This window comes from Cibotium barometz, chromosome 40 (genome assembly GCF_041138505.1).
Source record: "Cibotium barometz isolate CiBa-2024 chromosome 40, ASM4113850v1, whole genome shotgun sequence".
NCBI lineage: Eukaryota > Viridiplantae > Streptophyta > Polypodiopsida > Cyatheales > Cibotiaceae > Cibotium > Cibotium barometz.
In genome coordinates, this window is record NC_141085.1 from 7,192,143 (window position 1) to 7,215,596 (window position 23,454).

The window sequence follows — 23,454 nt, forward strand, 5'->3', positions numbered from 1 at the left end:
TGCTTGTATCCCTGCTTGGTAACGAGTTTAGACTTGGAAGAGACCATTGTATCATCATAGATACGAGCTGAATGAATGGCCTCGTCCAATGTTTTGCATTTGTTATTTTTAACTGAACGGTATGAGTCTGGTAAACCAGCTACGAAGAACCCCAAAAGAGTAGTGGGATCCATCTTTGTAGCTTTCATTTGCAAGTCCCTAAACTTCTGGAGGTAGACCTCATAAGTGAGGTGCTGCAAGGTCATCGTCAAAGCTGTAAACCGGGCAACAACATCATAATCGTCCTCTTTCTTGAGGAATTCCTTCTTGAAGACGTCTTCGAATTGTACCCAAGTTGTTGGCTTTGTGTTGAATTCCTTCCACCAAAGAAACCTGCTGCTAACTGGATCTTTTTTCCATCATCATATGGATGAAACTGAAAATGGACCTACCACTTATGTAGCCAAGTGTCCACGATCTCCTTGGTACGCTGCTTTGCTCGTTCCCGAACGGTTTCGGAGTAATGTTGGGGCCTAAAGCAGAGGCCAAGGTATCCATACCCGAAAGAGTAGAGAGGATAGTGGTCAAGAGAGAGATGGAGTTTTGCAAGGCTTGCATCTGGGCGGCAATTTGTGCCTGACCTTCCGAAGAAGAGGCTTCGAGAGTAACTTTGAACTCTTGGAAATCTGATTTTGACACATAATCGTCAAAAAGATCACCATCAGTATCTTCCGTAGCCGGCAAGCCTTCGCGTTCGACAAGGGGCTCCAACTCCGATTCTTGGGTCGACATCGTGAAGAGGGCAAGTGGGGAGAAAATTCGATCTTTGCACAATAGAAGTGTGAGGGAACTTCGGAGCTTGAGAGCTTAAAAACTTGAGAGATGTGTGGCAAGAAGCCCACTTAAGGGGTTTATATAACCTTCCCCAAAGGCAACTTGAGCTTTTGCTTTGGTGTTTTATATATATATATATATATTTTGTGTTTTTTTTTTAGCACCTTTGAACCTTAGGGATCTCTAAACTCTTTTTAAACAAAAAGTTTAATCTTTAAAAAAAACAAAAGCACCGAATGCTTTTCTGGATTCTTTTTTTCCCTCGAATTAGTGCTGCCGCCACCGGTATGCCGCCGTTGCCTGCGTTGCTGCCGGATGCATTTCTGCCGACGCCTGTGTTCACACAGGTGGCCTGCGCCGGCCTGCGCTAGCCTACGCTTGGCTTGGCCGCCTGCGCAGGCCTAGCCACCTGGCTGCGTAGGCTTAGGCGCCTGCCTACGTAGGCCTAGGCCCGGCTGCCAGCCTGGCCGCCTGCATAGGCACGGTTGCTTAAACGCCTGCCCGCCTGCAACGCCTGGTAGCCCACGACCAGCGCTGCCACGATTCAAATCATTCACATCTCTCTTCGCTCTCTCTCTCGCGTTCAACCAAAAGCAAAAGTGCTTTTTTTCTGTTTTCTCACACGACTCGTTCATGCGACTGCACAAGCATCTTCAGCCTTCTTCTTGCAAAGCAAACAACCCTACCATCTACCTACACCCTCATCACGGGTTTCTTTGATGAAAAAAACACATACTATCTGAAAAAAAATAGCAGCATGCATAAACAAAACAGCAAGCTTCTTGAACACATACCTTTCTTCGACCTCATCTTCTCTACCTACCCACTTGCTCGTTCACGAGGCACGCTCTGATACCACAGTCAAATCCCCACCGGATCTCCTCGTGGAACGCTCCTAGTACAAGACTCGAATCCTGCAAACAAACAAACAACAAGGGGGTGCACGCCTGAGTCACCTCCCAACCATGATAGCCGTGGGCAAGCCCACAGTCTTGGCTGTCCCCACCAAGCCATGAGCTGAGCTAAACTAGGTTGACGTACCAACCAATCTCCACCTCGCGACGTCCCATACCGTCACAAAGCTACCCTTGCGGGCCTCCAGATTGCTGCCGGCCTCGGCTGCGTAAAGCAGGTGCATGTCTGCACTAGATCCAGGCTCCAGACCATAGAGCTCTCACAAATCACGTGAGACTCTCTATATAACTAATGACTAACCTTGGCCACCCTTTTATAGTCTCTTGGCCGGTCATCGGGCGTCCACACTTGGATGCCCGCCCGCCCGCCCGTTAGTCTATCCCTAACTCAGCTCCCCAATCAGCCTGCCTAGCTCCAAGCTTCCCCAAACCTCGAAGCTAGTCTTGCGTGCGTGTAGCACACGGTAGATACACACTGTGCACATGACACTGGGTTAAAACCCTGTTGTAGCACCAAAATACGGGGCTGAGATCTGAAAACGCAGATCTCAGGCTGAAAACGCAGCACCTCTATGGGAAGCGCAGCTCCTCAGTAGAAAACGCAGCTCCTCAGTGGAAAACGCAGCTCCTCAACAGAAAACGCAAGTCCACATCAGAAAACGCAGCTCCTTTGTAGATGTAGATGCGGTGGATCTTTGCCTACAACAGTAGATGTAGAAAACGCAGGTCCCTTTGTAACACTGGGCTCTGATACCATGAAAGAATGGCTGTAAAACAGAAAAACAGCAAATAGATCTTGCAAAGAAGCACATGTGCAAAAGAACTGAAGTAGAAAACTTGCTATCTGCTAAAGTAGAGCACGAGGGCTGCCCGTAGGTGCATACAACCAACAGCAATAGCTGAATAATGATGTGCTAATGATGCTAACCCAAGCCACCTATATATAGGTTGGACCATGGTTGTCACGGTACGAAAATACGATACCGTACGATACGATACCGTACGGGAATTTTTAGTACGATATGAAATTTTTGGATACCGTACGATAAAATACGGTTTTTATTTTTTACACTTACAAGCTATGGAGCTTCAAGCTTGAATGTGAGGGAAGGTTGGGAGGGGAGGAGTCTACAGTGCTTGAGAAACCAGTACATGGATATGTGTCTCTCCCGGTTGGATCTCCCGATTGTCTCCAAAAAAGAACCTGGATGGGTAATGCAATACCAAAGGTCTCCCAGTGTAGCGTTTATGACTAAGGGACCGTCCTTGCACAAATACGAGGAGTGCATCTAGGGTGATAAGTTTAGGGACTCCTCTCTAGATCAAAATGGCCATGTCCAAATGTTCTCCCTCGTGCATAACTTGAGAATCTAATTGTCTAGCCTACCTATACCAGGGATCCCCAAGTGATGTGGCAAGATTCTCTCATCCTACCAATCAAGTGTACACTACCATTTTTAGGTCTCTCCACAACCCCATATGGAATACTGAGTGGACACAAAAGTTACGAAGTATTGCGAGCATTTGGGATCTTCGTAAAGCAGGGTTTCTATTTTTTTTAAGCATTTGGAAAAAAAATTTCAAGGAAAAAAAATTTTGGGGAAAAAAAAATTTTGGGGGGAAAAAAAAACCCCAACTCGTACCGTACGGTATCGTACGAATTCGTACGGTATCGTACCGTACGACTCGTACGTACGAACTTGTTCATACGCGTACGAGAAACAACTATGGGTTGGACAAGAGCTGGTCGGCCAGTATAGGGCTGGCCGACTATGCAAAAAATACTAAAATAATGTCTAAAAAATAGACAAAAATAGCAGAAAAATATCTAAAATAAGATGAATGCATGGCCTCATAAATTTGGCTAGATACAGCATGAAATACGCACATATATGCCCAATCTGGAGATGATAATGCCATGATTTTTATAAGACTCCTATTGAGTACAGAGCTCTTGTGGGAATTTGTGAGCATCAGACTTGGTTCCAACATTTGATATTGGTACTAGCCTAGTGTAAGACTCTTGTGGATCATCCTCGTGGTAAGCTCAGCATCAATTATCCTGTGCCTCGACATCGACTTCAGCCTGACCTCGACATCGACTTCAGCCTAACCTCGACATCGACACTCTTGTTTGATATTGTATTCATTTGTTTTTTTTTTCCGAGAAAAGATCCTTTCATTAGTTATATAAAAACGCCCGTAGGGCTACAAAAGATCTCTCCTGCTCCTAAGAGAGATAGAGCAGCGAATACATCATGGCAGCCCGGGAGACTCTCCCTAGGTGCTGCAAAATACAAGCATCAGTACAAAGAACTGAGCGACTAAATCATACAATAGGGGGGGGAAAGAGCCAAACAGGTGGCCTGTAGTGCCAACGGGGGGATCCCGTGTGTAAGGTGTAGAAAGGGCCACAGCGCCAAGTGGTGTGAAAGGCCTGGCGCCGTAAGATCGCCTCATCCGAGTCTCCCCTGATGCGGTCGTACTGTCCTCGCAGGGTGTGGATCAACTCCTGCCAAATCCCCCGTACAGTCTCTGCTGGTGGCTCCAATCTCCCCTCAAAGGCCGTAAAGCACCGGGCCCTCCAGGTGAACCAGATGGTGAGGCTGCTGAGGAGCTCCCATCGTAAATCCCTCTCCTGTGTCCAGCTGGCGGACGAGAAATCCGGTGCCGGAACCAGGCGAGGCTGGCCCCTAATAAATCTGATGGCCTGACTGTCCTGCTCCATCTCATAGCCCATAGCAGGCCCTGACGAAGTCGACCAAGCAGCGGCACCCCACGTAAACATACCCTCTGGAGAGAGGGGGGCCAGAATACGCAGCATCCGCAGCCAAATCTGCTGTGCCTGAGGGCAGTCCCAAAGGCAATGTCTCTGTGTCTCCATAGGGTGGCCGCATCGGACGCAGGCCGCCGGAAGACCGCTGTAAACAAGCCAAGTGCCAACTGCTGAGCCCCTGTGGGCGACCAGCCACTGAAAAGCCGAGATCCTGCGGGCCTGCCGACTAGCCCAGAGCCGAGCCCAGAAATCCTCCAGGAACTCCTGTGAGAGTCCCTGTAGTCGCCAATGCCCCGCTGCCGCTGGAGAAACCGTCGTCCTCGCCGTCAAAATATGCCGTCCCAGCCGAAGAGTATACTGGAAAAAGGTGATCTCTGTGGCCTCAAGGGATGCATAAGGATCATGCCACTCGTACTCCCCGGGGTCCCACTGTAGCCGGGCCAAGGGGTGGCTGCATATGCCCATATGCGCCAATCCGGGAGCACCTCAGCAGGGTCGGGGTCAATATGCCACTTCCGAGAAGCGGCGGCCACTACCCGAATCCTCTGAAAGGTGCACTCTGCAACCAAAGGCGACTCCACCTCCACTCTCTGGAGTCTGCCCTCATCCTGAATCTCATAGTAGAGGCATCTGCCATCCTCAGTGCTAGCTCTGACAGCAATCAGGATCTCCAACTGTGTAAAGGCTCCCATCCACCGTGGGGCCACTGGCTCGAGAGGCGTGAACCACTCCTCTGTGAGTGCCTCCTGAATATCATCCCTCATAATCAACCCCCCTCTGAAGTGACTCAGCCTCTCCACCTGGATCTCCTCTGGTAGACTGCAGAAAGCCTGCCAGTCTCCAAAACTACGAGCTAGGCCTGCCGCTAAAGGTCCCCAGGCTAGACGAGGCCGAGAACCCAGCATATGACCCTGCTCCGTGCGAACCGCTGGGCTCCAGATGAGCGGCTGCCTGGCCCGCTCCTCAACACAGGAAGGAGGCCGCTGAGAGAGCCCCGGTCTCAGCAGCTCCCAAGCTCTCAGGATACTCAAAGCAAATCTGTCCTCCCATCCTCTACTGAGGCCTGTCCTCCTCATCTCTATGAAGATCCAGCGAATCTCTGGTGCCCAAGTACCCCCTGCTGGGGGCGCCCGAGCCTGCAGTCGCTGCAAGAGGAGCTCTTTCCAAGGCTCAGGGCCTGGAAGCAACCCCCGAACAATAAGCTTCCCCAATAAGGCTCTACTCTGATCGACTGGATCTATAATGCCCAAACCGCCCTGAGCCAGCGGAAGTGTAATAACTGCCCATGCAACCTTTGCCCGAGCTGGCTGACCGTCCCTCCCAGACCACAGAAAGTTCCTGATCAGCCTCTGTACCTGGCTGATGCAAGAGCTCGAGAAAATCCAACAAGACGTAATGTACCACATGGTCGCTAATAGCACCTGATTTGCCACCACCACCCTCCCAGCCAAGGATAGTCGAGCTGTACTCCAATACAATAGCTTCTTCCGAATGCTCAGAAGGAGCGGGGCAATCTGCTGCTCAGGTGACAAATGTAGGCCAATCTGGCATCCCAAATACCGCACTGCTGTGCCTGGAGGAATCCATCTAAAACCGGGGTCCGGACTCCATGCCGGGGTGGGAGCACTACTGATCCAAAAGGCCACTGTCTTGCGCCAATTGATCAATGCTCCCGAAGCTGCACTAAAAACCTGGAGCGACTGCTCAGCCCGAATAAGATTGGCCTCATGGCCATGCAAAAATAAGCCCATGTCGTCTGCAAACTCAGCATCAAGCAGGTCCTCCCCCCGGACTGGGAGCTGCAGTCCTCTCAAACCAACCTCTTCTGTCGTCAAATACATACTCATAGCCTCCGCAAAGAAGAGAAAAAGGAAAGGGGCGAGAGGACACCCCTGACGGACTGATCTGGTCAGCTCAAAACTCGGCCCCCGTCCTCCTGCAATCAGCACCTGGCTGCGAGCTGTGGAATACAGAGCTGCCACCCCTCTGATCCATCCTGGCTCAAAGCCCAGGCGAAGCATAGTGCCCTCTAAGAAACCCCAATCAACTCTATCGTATGCCTTCTCAAAATCGAGAAGCATCACGACCAAGTCCTCACCAAGAAATCTAGCTCGGGCCGTCGCCTCCCAGAAAGTAAAGATGTTGTCAAGGATACTGCGCTCCTTGACAAATCCTGTCTGAGTAGCATGAATCAACTCCCCCAGGAAGGGCTGGATCCTCAAACTCAAGGCCTTTGCCAAGACCTTGTAGACAGTATTGAGGATCGTAATAGGCCTCCAATGCCGAATGTCATCTGATACTCCCTCCCCCTTGGGGATAAGATAGATCAAGCCCTCTGAAAAGCTCTGCGGCATCACCCCAGTGTCCAAAACATGCTGAAAGCCCCTGCGGAGGCCTGGCCCCAAAAGGTCCCAATAGCGCATAAAAAAGGCCGGCGTCAGTCCGTCCTCCCCTGGGCAACTATGTCGCGGCAGGACCCTCAAGGCCTCGGCAAGCTCAATCTCTGACAGAGGCGCACCTAGAACTGTACGCATATGGTCTGTGACCCTCCTCTGCACATGGGCCCACACAGTCTGTCTGCAAACATCTCGAATCTCAGTGGCTGGCTCCGCTGAAAGCAGGTCACTATAAAATGCAGTAGCAATGGCTCTGATCTCCCCGAGCTCTGTAGCTACCGATCCATCCGGTCTACCAAGCTGGCGGACTCCTGCTCTCGCATGACGGGGTCCAGTGATCTCAAAAAACTCTCCAGTCACTCTATCACCTAGCTGCGTCCACTGAGAGGCCTGACGACGATAGTAAAACTCATGTCTCTGCTCCTCTACCTCTCTAACCTCCTGGCGTGCCTGGCTCAGCTGGGACGCCACCCACTCACATGCAAGCTGCTGCTCCTGAAGGCGCTGTAGCGAAGCAAGGCTGCGTCTCAGCCGTTGCTCCCGCTCGCGAATCTCTCCCAGTCGTGTCAAAGCTGCAGCGTGTAGAAAAGAGCTAAGATCAACGAGTCCCTGGGCACACTGGCCCGCTGCATCCTGGTCAGAGCACTGACTATCATGCCAGATCCTCTCAATGTCCTCAGCGAGACTGGGATCTGTAAGTACCCTCTCTGGGATCCTCAACTGCAAGCTGGGCTCCCGGGTCCCCTCCTCCAATGTCAATATAACTAGTGCATGATCTGAAAATGAGGTGCCAGCGAGAATGCCGACGGAGCCCCCTCGCTCCCCTAACCAGTCGCCCACATAAAAGCGATCAATCCTGATAGATTAGTCCCTCCCTGCCGGCGATCCAACCGAGAGAAACTAAGACTGTCCTGAGACCGGGAGAAAGCCCCATGCTGCCATGCATCAGTGATCCTCAGTGACATGCAAAACCGGTCCCAAGCTGCAAGCTCCGTGCCGTGCACTGTAACATGACTGCCTCCCACCCTATCTGCCGGGTCCTCAAGCATGTTGAAGTCTCCCCCAACACACCAATGTGCGGCCTCTAGCAATGCATCTGTAACCTGAGTCCAGAACTCTGCTCTGGCACTAGCATGATTGGGCGCATAGATGTTGAGTACACCCAATAGCTCATCATGCATCCTCAGAATGACATACTGTGCTCTACCAGGCACAATGATCCCTCGATCCACAATGGCCTGCCGCCATACATCTGCAATAACCATGCATACTCCTCCCTGTCCACCCAAAGGACCAAACCCTGCAGACCAAAAAGTGTCCCATCTGCCAGGCATCACCGAACCATATCTCCGGATCCTGCTCTCACCCAAGTGGTGCTCCTGCATCATCAAAATGTCAATGCTGCCACCAACCAAGCATCTCTGAAGCTCCTGCCTCAAGCAACCTCGATAGCGTATAAAGTGTGCTCCGCCAAGGCCCTGTACATTCCATGAGATGATCCTCATGGATGCCCTGCTAAGGTGGATGCTGTCTCAGCCGTACGGCGGGCCTTCGCAAGCGGCTTGGATGGAGAGTAGTCCCCATTCGAACGGCTGCGAATCTGCCCACCCGGTGTACTGCAAGAATCCCGGATCAGGCGCCAGTGGCTGTGGCCCATGGCGACTGCCTCCTGCTCTGACAGAGCAACCTCGTGTATACTCACATATCCAGGGTCGCGTGCCAAGTCTGCCACTATGCGCACGACCAAATGCCGAATCCCTGAGGCATCCACACTCCCGGGATCCAAGAAAAAATGAGCCAACTCCCAAAGTCGGCCTATCACATCTGTCACCTCCAGATCGCTCATGTGATGAGAAAACTCAACTGCCTGAGTCTTCAAAGTGCTGAGAGCGAGCTCTAGAGTCCACTCCCGGTCACAAGGTCCACATAGAGGGAACGAGAAGGCCACCGCTGAGTCTAGTGCCTCCTCCCCGCGGACAGGAGGTATCACTACATGAACTCGAATGGGTGCTGGCTCATGGGGGCCCTCTGCTCCAAAAAGCCGTGTGAAGGTATAATCAAAAGCCTCCGAGCGCTGTCTAATGCCAAGGCGACTCAGCCGACTGCGGATAGATGAAATCCGTGAGGCCCTAATCGGCATAGGTCTCCTCTGTGATGCTCGAGCGAGGTCAGTGCTCAGCGCTCTCCGGACTGCAGGTGAGCGCCAGGGAACTGCCAGGGCCTCCCGGGAAGGTGAGGCGGGCGGAGGGGGAGGAGGGGGAGGCGAGGGAGGTGGAGAGGGAGCCGCTGCCGAAACCGGAGCGGGGGCGGGAGGAGGCGATGGTGGAAGCGAGGCGGTGGGAGGGGACGGGGGTGGGGGGGTGAAGGAGGGGGAGCTGGCATCTCCTGGTCCTCAGTCGCTGCAGGGGTCTCCTCCTGAAGGGGAGCAAAGCTGTTCCTCACGGGAACCCAGTGAGGCTGAGACTGTGGCTGCTGCTGCAGCGGTCTCTGGGCGTGCTACTGTGGCTGTCTCCCTCGGCAGCGCCCCTGTCCAGGCTGCCACTCCGAGGTCTCTGTGGCCTGAGCAGGTGTCCCGGAGGCAGCCTGCTGAGCCGAATCTGTGGGCGGGCCATCAGTAGCCTGCTGTTGTGGTGAGGGTCGAGGTCTCCTGCGAGGGCAGGCCTTGGCCAGATGACCGACCTGCCTGCAAATGAAGCACTGGTTCGGGAGCCCCGAGAACTCCACTCTCTGATCTATCCACCCCCCCCCTATCCTAGGTAGCTGAATGACCTTAGGAAGGGAGGAGATGTCAGACACCAACACTCTGACCGAAGGTAGCTCCGCTGCTCTGGCCACCACTGAAGCTGCTAAGGGGCCCGTCTCTAGTACCGAGCCCACCAATGCTCCGAGCCTGGAGAGGAGCGTAAGATACTCCCGGCGGAGACCAGGGAAACAAACTGTAACATGGAAGAGGCGCTCTCCCTGCTCCGCCGCTGCTGGGTCAAATCCATGCTGCCAAGGTCTGAAGAAAGCCCGAGCACCCCTGATGTCAAGGGGACTCATGGCAAGGACCTTGGCAACGCTCTGGGCGGCCTCGAACTCGATCTGATAATGTCCCCGGCCCAGAAGCTGTACATCCAGGATCTTGCCCACATCTGCAAGAAGGCGGGCCTGAAGAAGATCCCTGATCTCCCCTCTGCTGGGGCGAGTGCCGACTATACGGCAGATGGTGGAATGAGCCTGGAGGCGTTCCACCTCTGCGTTGAGGCTCGCTTCCTCTTCCGGCGAAAGAGAAAGCCTGATGGGGGTGACCTCGGGGGGCGGGCGAGGGGGTTGCGGATGAGTCCCTCTGAGGCGGGGCGGGAGGAGCCTCCATCAGAGTCTGAAGCTGCGACGAAGGCGAGGCGAAGGCGGGAACCTGCTGGAACCGAACTGCACACAGAGAGGTGGGATACGGAGCGAAAAAGAAAAACAAAACCCCAAGGGGGGGCGGAAGCAAGAAGGAGGGGGGGGTGGGAGAGGCGAAGGAGAAAAAAGAAAAAAAACCCCAAAAAAGGGGGAAGGCGGGGGCTGCGCGCAAGAGGGAAGGGGAGGAAGCGAGCAGGCAGCAGGGGGGGGGATGAGGCGCAACAGAGTGGAGGGGGGGCGCGAAGACAAGGGGGAGGCGCGAGGAGAGGAAGCGAGGCGGAACAGAAAGAAGAGGGGGGCGCAACAGCGGAAGCAGGCGGGGGGGGGGGGGGGGGGGGGGGGGGGGGGGGGCTAAAAACAACAGGCGGTGGGCAATGCAGGCGGAGGGGGGGAAGGAGCGATGGGCAGGCGGGGGGGTGAGCAGGTAGGGGGGGGCGACAGGCGCTATGCAGAACCACGAGCAGGGAGAGGGGAGGCGGGAGCTTCAGCGAGCGAAAGTTTTGACTCGTCAAATCTGTTACTCTTCTTCTTCTTTGAACTACTTCTCTTGCTCTGCTTTATTGTATTCATTTGTTGTATTGGTCCTAGCTTGGAAAAGCCTGTGGATTGTTCCTGAAATAAATTCCTGAAGAGGGGGCGGGGCCTGTTCCCCACTCAGTGTGGTGTACTATGTGAAACCCCTATACCCATCTGTCTCTTCCCCTTCTCTCTCTCTCTATCTATATCTCTTGGCTGAGATAGATCTCTGCCCTTAACCTTCAATCCTTCACACTTGCGTTAGCTTCTCCCTTGGCTGTCTTGGCCCTTGAGTAGCTACAGCACCTTGTGAATTATGAGATAGAATGACTGAATTTATGTCTTGGGTATTTATACCCCTTCTAGACCTGGTCGGCTGGTTGCTATTTCTCTCCACAACTTGATAAAAAAGGATTTATTGCCCCTTAATATGGTCATTTCACACTATAACTACATGCTGGCCCTTCTGATCTGGCCTGGCCGCCCTGTGGGCTGCTGTCCAGGCCTGTACAGGCTGCTGGGCAGCCCCTGGGCACTGGCTGACTGGCTTCTCGGCAGCCCTTTGGCCTGGCCACCTGGCTAGGCTGGCCCATAGGCCCTGTCGGCTGCCTGGCCAGGCCCCTTGGACTGGCCGACAGCCTGCCCAGCCCAAAGCTAGGGCAAGAGGCACAGCATGGGGCCCTCCTGGCCCCTTGGGGTGGTTCTAAACCTCCCCATGCCCACTACTTGAGCCTTAGGCTAGGCTCTAGGGTAGCCCTATGGGCTGCCCCTATTCTACATGCAAACCTACATGTTCTACATAGTCGTCTGACATCTCGTCTCGAAGACCAAACACACAGAGCAACTGACATCATTCCAGAGGTAGACACACACGCCGACTGGCTCTGCTTCATGTGCAGGACAATGCGCACCTGATCTCGGACGGAGTAGAACCCTGGCTAACTCGTCCCGGACTGGGCTCACATTGGACCAGTTTTCTACTCCAGGTCCTGCACCTTCTTGTTCAGATATGTCCAAGCTCGGGATGCACGTGACACTGTGTGACACCCCTATACCCATCTTTCTCTCCCCCTTCTCTCTCTCTATCTATATCTCTTGTACACATGGTTGAATTTGTCATTGCACGCTCCGTTGGGCTTACACCACCAACCTCGATCTCCACAAGAGTATCATGGCACCATGTAAGATAAGAGGGGAACGAGAAGACTATTCAAATGTTGGAGAACAAGTTGGCAGGTTGCTAACAAGAGATCCAAGCAAGGAAAGGCAGCACATACAAAGGTAAGTCCATCCATAGATGAAGGAAGCTCAACAGGAGGGAGTGTCCAAGGATGCCAGAAAGCTTTCAAGAGAGGAAGTGGTATCAATGACAGAGTCCCCAAGAAAGGAGCAAATTCTAGAGGATGAGCCCATGGAGCAAACACTACCAAGCTTGGAGGTGATCAAGACATGGAGAACAACCCATCCCAAAGTCCACTCTAGTATCCGAGGACAAAGATGAGTAATCAAGTGAACTACAGATTTTTCTCTCCAAATCCATTGAGGTCGATGAGATGAGCGATTCCACAGTGGTGTCTACCATGGTAGCTGAGCATCCAAAGGCCCAGGGGCTAGTTCAAGTGCCCCCCACAGTTCCCGAGGAGGCAGCAGTGACAAAGGCATCGTTGGAGATAGCAAGTCCAGTAGCCATGCTATTGGAGTTCGGCCTAGCGTGTGGAGCAGAGACGAGTTTACTAGAAGATCCGTACCGGGGTGGAGCGATGGAGCATCAGTTGCACCCGTGCTCCAAGTTAAGCAAAAGGGATGTCACATGCACACTCTCCTGACTGTCACGTGGCATGCTTCTATCCATTGACCAACTCAAAGAACCACTACATGGCCAAATTTGTGTGTTTGTAAGGGCTATTGTGCCAGATCTTTGTAATATTGTCCAAGCGCCCAATGAGTAGCCTAGTGTGGACAGAGTTATTGGGTTATTGTGTAAACACACTTAGTTGGACACTATTATTAGGGTTGGTAGAGTCAATAGCCAACTCACCAACATTAACTATAAATAGGAGTCTAGGCTTTAGCCATATCCATTCATTGATCATCATTCAGTCATTGAGAGCTCGCAAGTCGTGCTACAATTGAGTATCTCTACTCGGGATTGTACATATTTCATGTTAGTAATACCGTGACTATTCGTACTGTCAATTCGTGACTCTCCAGGTCTAAACACTTGACGACTTCTCGGGCATGGTAGATTAAGCCATTTCTCTCTACTGTGTATTAAGCATAAGAAGAAACAGTTTGTACATGGGTTTAAGTCTTTGATAAGGTGCTAATCGCAATCAACCAATTCATAAACATGCTTCCTAAAGCACCCATGTGCCATTGTCAAAGGAGGCTTATTGCACTTATTAAAAATTCTTGGAAAGAAATGGAAAAGCATTTCCATGGACTTCATCGTGGGATAGAGGGCATGATGTTATCTAGGTGATAAAACGGCTTTGCAGCTAGCTTGGTTGTTTGTGGAAAACCTATTTAGCTTACATATATGCAAAGAGCATTAGCAGTGATCGTGATCAAGATACGAAGATCACAAGACACTTTTGGTAAGAAGTATTCAAGAAATTAAATACACAACTGAATATGAGTTTGGCAAATTATCCTAAATTCAATGTTCAAACACAAAGGATAAATCACTTATCAAGGATATGCTCGAGCATGTGCCCAAAAGACTGACTCATTGGGAGGAGTTCCTTCCACATGAAGAGTTTGCATATTACAATGCAAAGCATGCTACCACTAAGTTGGGTCCTATTTTTATGTATGGATATCCCAACCTAGAGTCCCGTAGACCATAGGGATACGGAATGTTAAAGGCGTAGACACCTTTGGACTTTTTGTAAGAGCAACAAGAGGGTCTTCACCTAGGACGTTCCAACTTGGTTAGATGGTATACGTTAGACCTCCGAAGGATTCACAAAACCCAAAAAGCCTTATAAACTTTCTTCTCGGTTCAATGGGTCTTATAAAGTCATCAAGGTAACTAATGATGTGACCTATAACCTGGAATTGCCACCAAGAGTGAGAGTTCACCCAATCTTTCATGTCAATAGACTGAAAGAGATGTTGGAGACGGGAAATATTCTCATATTAGACAATGAACTTGTTCAATTGGAAAATTTATCTCAATATGTTCCACCTGAAATGGAGTCAATTCTTGACTCTTGCAAGAGATCCCTTAGGAATAAGAGTATTCTGCTGATGTTGATTGAGTGGAAGAATCCTACTCAAGACGACAATCATTGAGAGACTGGTGAGTCTCTTAGGAGTATGTCCACGACCTTCTCCACTGGTTGTTCTAGCTCAAAGTGGTAGAATGTTATGACCCCATGGCTGGTGTGTATATTTGAGGCTAGGTTTATGCCTAGGGCGGCCCTAATAGGTTATAAGTTACTCATGGACACTTATTGGCACGAGACGGTGTGAAATCCTGTAAATATTAATAAGTGAGCCTTTACTTTATCATTGGATCCCGAGGGCTATATGTGAGTTGCGGGCTCATGAGTGACCCTTGAGAGGGGAGCGTGACCAAGAGAGGCATGGACCTTGGTCCTAATAGACATCTCGGAGGGGCGGCTGCGGTGGTATGAAACACCGTAGCTTTGGTGTAGAACATGGTTGCGGTGTTGGCCTAGTGTCATGGCTTGGGGGTGATCCATAGAAGCTATGGTTGGCTTGTGAGCTGCCAGCAACCAAATTATGTGTCTTGTTCTTGTGTGTTTTTTCTCGCTCGCACGGAAGCTCGGGAGATCATGTGGTAGTCACAATTTCAATCTTGTACAACATTGGAGCAACAAGTTCAATCAAACACATGCATCAATAGTTAATGAATAGTTTTATAAACTAACAAATTTACAAAGAATGTTGCTTGATCCACTAAGAATTGAACTCCTTACTAAGCTGAAAGAGCACAAACTACTATAGTCCTTGATCCACAATATATTCCTGAACTATATATATTAACATATTTACAAAGAAGTTTGCTCAATCGTCTAAGAATTGAACTCCTTACTAAGCTCAAAGAGCACAAAGCTTCTATAGTCCTCTCCCAAAAGGACCGACCACCTACACTCCTCCAAGAAAACCTTCAATACTCCTCTCTTCTTTCATTACTCTTTATCAACATATGTGTGATTGTATACACTAATCAAAAGTTACCAAAGGTTGGAAGCTATCACTCTCATCCAATAATTTTTAAGAGCACTAAAAGTAGAGAAAACCCGACGGAATGCAAAGAAAAAGGAGCCACAACCCTCACATTCACACTACCAACCAGCTACATCATAACCGAAAGTATACATCTCAGTTATCAAAGTAAACTGTGGACTCGGTCTCTTCAAGAAAAAGGCATATATTTCTTTTAACAAGCTAAATTGCAAACTTGCAAACTTGGTCCATTCCAAGAAAAGGCACAGTGTATATCTTAAAATGACATATTTTATGATGTAATAATTATAGAGACAAGCTTTGGTCAAAACGTGATCCCATCTAGCCACAATTTATATAAATACTCAGCTAGCTGCAATATCGGAGATAGTGAGGTTGAATCAAGGAAGAGTAGAGCTGTAAATGCACCCATGGAAGTGTTCACGTAGACACTAGCAAGTGAGTTTAGCTATTTTCATCAGCAATAGACCAAATGGATAAGTGGAGTGAAGGGCAAGCAAAAGACTGCTCTAAAGTAGTGATGTTGACGTTATCACATTGTTAGGTGGTGTTCAATAAAGGTTTGGAGCAAAAATATTTGTCTTTTATCCATAATAAAACTTGAGCCTAAGGATAGACCTTAATTCGATATCTTAATGGATCAAGTGAAACTGCATGCCAAGCAAGCGACATTGCCAAGAACAATGGCTTCATAGTGAAGGTAGGGGGGATGTCACGTATTAGCTTGTTAGGCAAGTTTTCTTTCATTATGGAATGTCAAGCTACAATAAAAATTCCTACCGTCCACGCCAAGCATCTCTTGTCTTTTTACAAATGCAAGGAACATCCCTGCTCATGATATCACAAGGTAGTCCACTGGCCTTAATTGATTCATACGAAGTTGAAAGGCTTCTATAAAGGGACAAGTGCCATGCTAACATTAAGGTCGCTTATATATCTCGTGCTAGGACAGAATTTGTTGCAAAATTTCACCATAATACACCCTTAAATTTAAAATGTCTCCTATCTAGCCATTCCGATGGATTACATGTATGCCATGTCATCATGTGATGAGCTGGCAGCTATGAACATGATTCAATTTGCAAATCGCCAGCTGTAAGGAGATTGAAGTGAAAGAATTCACATGGACATGGAATACATAATGCAGCATGCCGTGGTTTCTTCTGACATATCCATATATATACATACATACATACATCTACTGTGTGTGTGTGTCTGTGTGCGCGCGCGCATTAGAGAGTGAGAGAGAGAGAGATAGGGAGGTATGGCACGTACCAAACTGGAAGGAGGGCCATGGGCGGCCGTCAAGCTGCAGCCAGAGATTCTTGCCTTTTCGTAGGGCGCCCAAGATTGTCCGGCCCATGAGAGCTTTCTGGAGTGCAAAGGGAGCAACGCCGTCGATGACTATGGGGTCATCCGCAACACTTGCTTCCACGATGACTCGACCGCAGCAGTTGTCATGCAAGGCCCTGCGAGCAGCCTCTACCTCCGGAAGCTCAGGCATGCCAACAAGATGAGTCTTTCACTAACGCTCCCGTAAGCTAAAATAGATTAAGAGCATTCGCTTACACATGTACAAATATATACCCATGAACCATGCATGTCATTCACATTTTAGGATGGTGACAAGACAATTGAATTTATATGTAATAGCATTACAATAGCTTCTCAACTTTTAGAACGAGGAGGATGGAGTGTGGGAGCAATGTGAACCTGCAAGAGAGAGATCGATGGACATCCACCCACTGATGGGATGAAGGTCCATGATTGGATGAAAAGGTGATGTCCATTCCCCCCTCTACTCCGAACCTTAATAGGCAACCGAGTGTACCAAACAAAGTCGTGTTCCCAAGCTTCCCAAAGTAGAGTCGTGCAAAATAGGTAAGAAAGTTATATCATGCGTGGCCATTCAGGCTATTCTCTTTCCCTTGGTTGTTCGTTGTGTTTTCCAACCATATTCAATCCTTGTGCTATGTCTGTTTGGCAGCCCATGGCTTCCTTCGGGCTGATTTTCTTTATCTGGTTGGCCTTGGGTGTCTTCTTGGCTCTTGTCTGATCACCCGATTATGGGCCTTTCTTGTCCTTGTCCTTTGTTGGCTCTTTGTCCCCTTGCTTATCTTCCTTATCCTTGTCTTGATCATCGTCACCTATCCCCTCTTCAGAGTTGTCTGACTCTTCTGGTCCTTGGTGCTTCTCCATACGCTCCAGTTTTTCAAGGAGGTCTTCCACTTCGCCTTTCTCTTCTTGTGGGATTGTTTGAGGATAGGCTACCTGCTCTATTCCAAAGAAACAAGCATTTTTCTCTATCTACAACAACTGAAGTTATCAGTGGACATGGAGATATAGCAGTAGAAAGTTTGCAGGTGCATATGCCAAGAATGCCATATCCAAGCTCCTTATAAGTCTTTGTTATCATCCTCTTTCCCATGCCCTCTAGCCATGTTAAGTCTACCTTGCATACAGCCATATCCATGGGCACTCTTCGAGTACTCATCAGTGCTATTAGCCCAATGCACTCTTTTGTTAAGTCAAGAGGTGTTTTTTAAAACAAGAATATCCCTGCAATGTAGGTCACCATGGGGTGCATCTGGGCTTGATACAAGTCAACAAAATTCTACAAAGCTAGGGTCATCTAGGCTTGATACAAGTCAACAAAATTCTACAAAGCTAGGGTCCCCTGAAAAAAAAGATCATCATTACACGTGGCTCCAGAGCCTGGGGGACGTGCCTACATAATCTGGAAAATTACAATAGGGAGAGTGTCTCATTGAGCATCATCCTTTTGCAAATAAAAGCTAGGCCCAAGCTATATCTTATGAGCTTCATTCTTGCGACAGCTCTCGTTGTCGCACAAGAGGTCAGGGAGCATTAATACTACATCCTTTAAGCTTACCTGCCTTTCGTCATGGCTATCAGTAGGAGTGTAAGGAGTGGAAGGCTTTATGACCTGATTCTAAGCGTCTTTGAGCATTTGCAACTCCTCCTCCAATTCCCTTGTGCAGTCATCCTTGACCTAAAGATGCACCAACATCTCCGTAGTGTTTTGCTCCAAGGTTCTTTTCATTGTATCTGCTTTAACCTACATCTCAGATGCCCTGGAGAGTGCTTCTGCAAACTAGCACTACATTTACTAATTATTTGAATCTTCTACTAAATAGTTATGTTAGACCTAGAGAGGTGGTCATCCAACAGTGCTATTTTTGTGTAAGTTATATGGATACCTTCTACCGAATAGTTATGTTATATGGATACCTTCTACCGAATAGTTATGTTAGAATTGGAGAGATGGTCATCCAACATAGCTATTTTCTGTGTAAGTTATGTGGATACCTTTTCTTTTATTGCCACCTTTACTTTTAATTGTTACATCTGATCATCTAGGACTATTCTTTCAACTCATAGGGTCCTGGCCTCTTGTGCATGTTTATGTTCTGCATCTTGTGCATCCTTTAAGGCATTCTCATTTTTTTGCACCCTTTGATGTGTGTGATTGCAAAAGTTGTAGTGTATTATAGATGTTGTTTTCAGCACACCCCTCTTCTACATTCAAGCTCGACAATGCTACATAATCTACATCTTCATTTGCAGCTAGCAACTAGGCTATTTGTTTGGCATTCTCTGAGAGTTTGTAAAACTACTTTTCTATCTCTAATTGCATGAAAACTATAGAGGGGGTGGCTCTACTTTGCTTCTATGGTGGTTGTGTTGGAAGCTGTGGGGTATGTTGCTATGCTACTATAGCTTGCTGATGTTCTTCCACCCTAGCCTCAGTCTCCTTGCCTTCTTTGACCTAGTCTTTTCCCTTCTATGTTTCCTACTATAACTGAGCACCCTTTTTTGCTTCTATTTCAACCTCCATCTTCAATCTAGGGGTTTGGTGGTTTTGATGGTGAGTTTCATTAAAATTGTTTCTATTGGTTCTTTGTATATCTTACTACGGACTTAGCTCTATCACTCCTTCTGACTCATTTGTGTTAAAATCATAAGTGCTAGTCCTACTTTAATTTAGCAATTAATCTAATCTAAGGTGGGTGACGCCAAGCATAGACATGATGATTAGTAGAATAAACTAATTAAGCTTATACTTAAGCACAATAGATTACAAGATTCAGACTTGTACTCATAAAGAGAATTGAGAGCTTGCTTCATATTCCATTACTTGAAATGGTCCCCCTTTATATGAGGAGTTGCACCCTTGCGCTTGTACATCAATGTGGGATAATTCCCTTTGCTCATGTGGCTTCATTTTGGACCTTTCCCTTGCTTGGCTTACTCAACTCACTCCCTATCTCTTCCTTGTGCTCTTTGGCACCACATTTCTCAACACCCCCCCCTTTGGTGCCAAATCTTTGGGCTACTCAAGGTGGTTGGATGTCGGTTACAAAATGATTTTGACTTTTTTTACTTTTTACATTCCTCTGTGTACTATAAGCAACTTTGGCACTCCCCCCCCCCCCCCCCCGGACCCCGCCCCTTATGCTACTTTAGCTTTAGGTGAGGGATAAATTTTCAGCTTGGATACGTCATCGGTCCCAGAGGGTGTTTACAAGCACTTTTTGTAGGAAGTAGGATTTTTTTGTTTAGGAAATGGACAGTGGTTGGTAGCTCGTTGTTTAGTGCTGCTGCTTGCTTGATATCTCATTGCTTTTATTTAGTGCTGTTGCTTGAGATCTCATTGCCTTTGTTTAGGAAATGGATATTGGTTGGTAGCTCCTTTTGTTTAGTTCTACTGCTTGCTTGAGATCTCATTGCTTTTGCTTGATGAAGATCTTTCGTTACTTCCTTCATGCTTCATGTCGATGTCGTGTTCTTCTTTGCATTCTTGAATGCTTCCTAGCTCTTGGTCTTTGCTCTTTGCCTTGACTCTTGGCTCTTTAATAGCTCCTTTGGTGTGGACATCGTTCTTCTTGTATAGCCACTTGATGCTTGGTGATTTGATGCTTTTAGTATGGATGCCATGCTGTGTGCTATGATCATCTCATGCACTTTTGCTTTGAGCATGCTCAGGATAGTGTTTAATGCACCTTTTCTTTGATTTTGATGCTTATGCATATGCATTTTTCCATGTCTAATTTCCCAAGGATTTAACCCTTCTCCAAATGATGCTTATGCACATGCATTTTTCCATGTCTAATTTCCCAAGGATTTAACCCTTCTCCAAATGATGCTTTGAAGTGCAAAATGCTTGCCATTTGAGAAGGTCTTACCAATTGTGTTTTGCTTCATTAGCAGTTTCTAATCTCATACAGGATTGGAGATATACTTTTGTTTTTCATGCAGTGATGATTTTAAGCTGATGTAGGTGACTAAGGTGCAAACTATGTGCAAAAAATGAACTAACTGCGGTAAAAACTCATTGAAATTGAGCAATGTAAGTGGATGAGATAGATTTTGATGCAAGAGAAGGTTTCCCACAGTGGAATAGCACTCTAATTTTCTAATTTTGATTTTAATTAAGCTCAATTTTTTTTAATTGATAATAATAGTGTCATTAAGTACTAATCACAGTTATTAACATGGTTGAATATTGGAGGCTTCAATTTAGCTCAATGGTGAGAGCTTTGATGGGGCTTTTGGCATTAGATTCTTCCTCTTGATGAGGAGCTCAATGGTGAGAGCTTTGATGGGGCTTTTGGCATTAGATTCTTCCTCTTGATGAGGAGCTTTGGATAGAGTTAAAGAACCAGCTTAAACCTCCACGAAATCAGGCACATTTGTGCAATTAGGAGCGACTAGTTTTCTGCTTTGTTTGTGGTGACTCATGCATGTTTTGGCTTGAGATTTGAAGTGTAGGCTCCTTGTAAGGTGAGAAACAAGCCTATAAAGTTTCCTAGCCCAATTTTAAGCACACACGAAGAATGGCGAAAAAAACCAATCTATAAGAAAATATGAACTATAAGTAAACAACAACGAAATCCGTTGATTTCTCCAATGAAATACAATGCCTTGAGGTGGAGAAGATGTGGCTTGAAGGGTTTGGCAAGTGGTTGAGAGATTGAGGAGAAATCAACAAATCAATATTGGCCATAAAGGGGAAAAAATGGATAAGATGAAGATTAGTGTGACTAATTACTTGATTAGTAGAGTATTTAAGCTAATGTGAGCTGAGATTAGTGATGTGGGGATAGGGAAGGCTCTGATATCATGTTAAAATCATGTGTGCCATGTGCATGATTAGTACTAATCCTATATTAATTTGGTGATTAAGCTAATCTAAGATGGGTGACGCCTAAGCATAGATATGATGATAATAGACTAAACTAATTAAGTTTAGACTCACACACAATTAGGTTACAAGATTGAGACTTGTACTCATAAAGAGACTTGAGAGCTTGCGTCATATTCCATTGCTTGAAATGGTCACCTTTTATATGAGGAGGTACACCCTTGGGCTTGTACATCAATGTGGGATAATTCCCTTTTCTCATGTGGCTTCATTTTGGACTTTACTCTTGATTGGCTTACTTAACTCACTCCCTATCTCTTCCTTATGCTCTTTGGCACCACATTTCTCAACAATTTGGACTTGACCTTATGCCTACCATATCCTGCATAGGTGACTCAACTGAACGTTTATCTCATTAGCACAAGCGACCCGACTTATGAAGTAGCAATTGGTTTTCATGTGTGTATGTAAGGTGAACTCTTTTAAGGAACTACTCTTGGGCACCTTTTAGCCTTTTGCAAGACTCTTATACCTCAGGCTTGTTTTCTCCTTGGCAACTTGACGTTTAGACTCTTATGCCATTAGTGTATTTTTGCCTCTAACAACTTGACTTAGAGTTGGATGGTCACTTGTTGGTGGCCTTCCCCTATTACTATGCTTTAAGCAACGATCTCTTTAGCTTAGTTATCCTAGTTGATGGGGTCTACATCATCTTGATAAGCTTGGAGTCTTGCCAAGTTAAGGATGCGGCCTTAATGGTCTTTGGGCTTTCTTATGCTAGGATATTCTTGACACTATGCTCTTCAAAGAGTTTAGCATGGTGTGGATGCTAGGATTTCGTGTAGAGCTAAAGAAAAGGGGAGTTCTTGAATTTTCTTTTGAATTTCTTCCAATTATTCCACATTCCATGAGCGATTTATCTTAGCTTTACCTTTTTTGGGCATCCATACGTGCTCTAATGTGACTTGTTGATGCATGGTTCTTAAGCATGATGATGATTTTGTTGACTTTTCTTTTGTCACTCTAGGAGAGTTTTACCTCCGAGCGGATTGCATTTTGCTTCTTCCTTGGTTTTATCCTTGGGATATTAGTGGCCTTTGTGTGTTTACCCATCCCTATGTGGTTGGATTACCCATCCCTATGTGGTTCGATTACTGTATGTTTTTTAATTTCTTCTTGGCTTCGAGATCCACATCAGCTTGTCTTTTACTTTTATCACATGTTTAAGCTTTTTGTTCTTGGAATTTGATTGTTTAGTGAGAATATAAGTTGGTTTCCTTGGCATCTTCGATACTCACACTTTCTTCATTTGGCTCCTTGGGACCTTATGAGAGAGAGTGAGGTAGCAATATTGGAAGTATTAATTGCTGGCCTTTAGTTTCTCTTACTGTGCCTCCTTGGTTGTTGATGAAGATTTTCCTTTTTTGGTTAGCCTTTTGATTCCTTGGCTTTTGGTTTTACGGGACATGGAAAGGGTTGATTGGATGAAGCCTTGGATTTATGGATAATTACAATTACCGGCTCGATGGGACCTTCTTTTAATAGTGTTAATAACTTGTGGATCTGTCTTGGCTCTCCTTCTACGAGAAGAATGTTTAAATTCCATTGTGCAATTTTTTATTGTAGCTATGCTCATTTCCCAATCTATGTTGCAGTCATGTTTGGCTATCGATCCCCTTCCAAGGATGATTTCTTTTGGCATCGTATCGGCAATCATAACATAGAAACTACCTTTTAAAGGGTAAGAATTAATATGGAACTTAAGCTTGAACATCCCTTTGCATTCATTAGAGGCGTGAGACAGTTTGAACCAGAGCTTGAGTAGGATCAAGGTTAGGTTTTCCTAACAAAACCCAAGTCTCAATTGACATTAAGTTTTTTCCTACTCTTAAACCCAATAAATCAAGTTTTGACTATTGTTTATAAGTTTATGGGGAAGTCTAAGCAAAGCCTTGCAAGTTTGACCTCTTCCTTCTCATACTCGTTATTGCATTTTGGCCATGTGGACATGTGATTCTCTTTTTTCACTCGGGACCTAGCTTCTCATTGGGCTTGTCTCTTTATCTCGGCCTCATGTTTTCTCCTTTATTTAGCCTTGTGAATGGCTTGAAGTTGTTCATAGGACAACGGCCCATAGTACTTTCTAAGTTTACTCCCATTGAGGAGTCTTTCCATATGGACTTTATTAAGGGTCTCTAGACACTACCATTAGTTCTTCTAAGATAAACTTCACCATATCACCTAAGAATTTAGTCCCTTGGTCGCTAA

At 47.2% G+C, this 23,454-nt stretch overlaps 1 protein-coding gene across 3 annotated transcripts in view; it reads right to left on the reverse strand.

The window, feature by feature from the left end:
• MMH-1 (MUTM homolog-1) overlaps positions 1-16,612 on the reverse strand; it is a 56,003-nt gene extending 39,391 nt beyond the window's left edge. For 2 of the 3 annotated variants that reach the window (XR_015262751.1, XM_086779147.1), the window contains exon 1: positions 16,296-16,612. Coding sequence is in view for 2 of the 3 variants with exons in the window: in XM_086779147.1 (XP_086635273.1) it covers positions 16,296-16,524 (229 nt within the window). In the remaining variant the exon portion in view is untranslated. The remainder of the gene's footprint in view (positions 1-16,295) is intronic. The other variant, XM_086779148.1, reaches the window with a different exon arrangement.
• Positions 16,613-23,454: the final 6,842 nt, after the last annotated feature.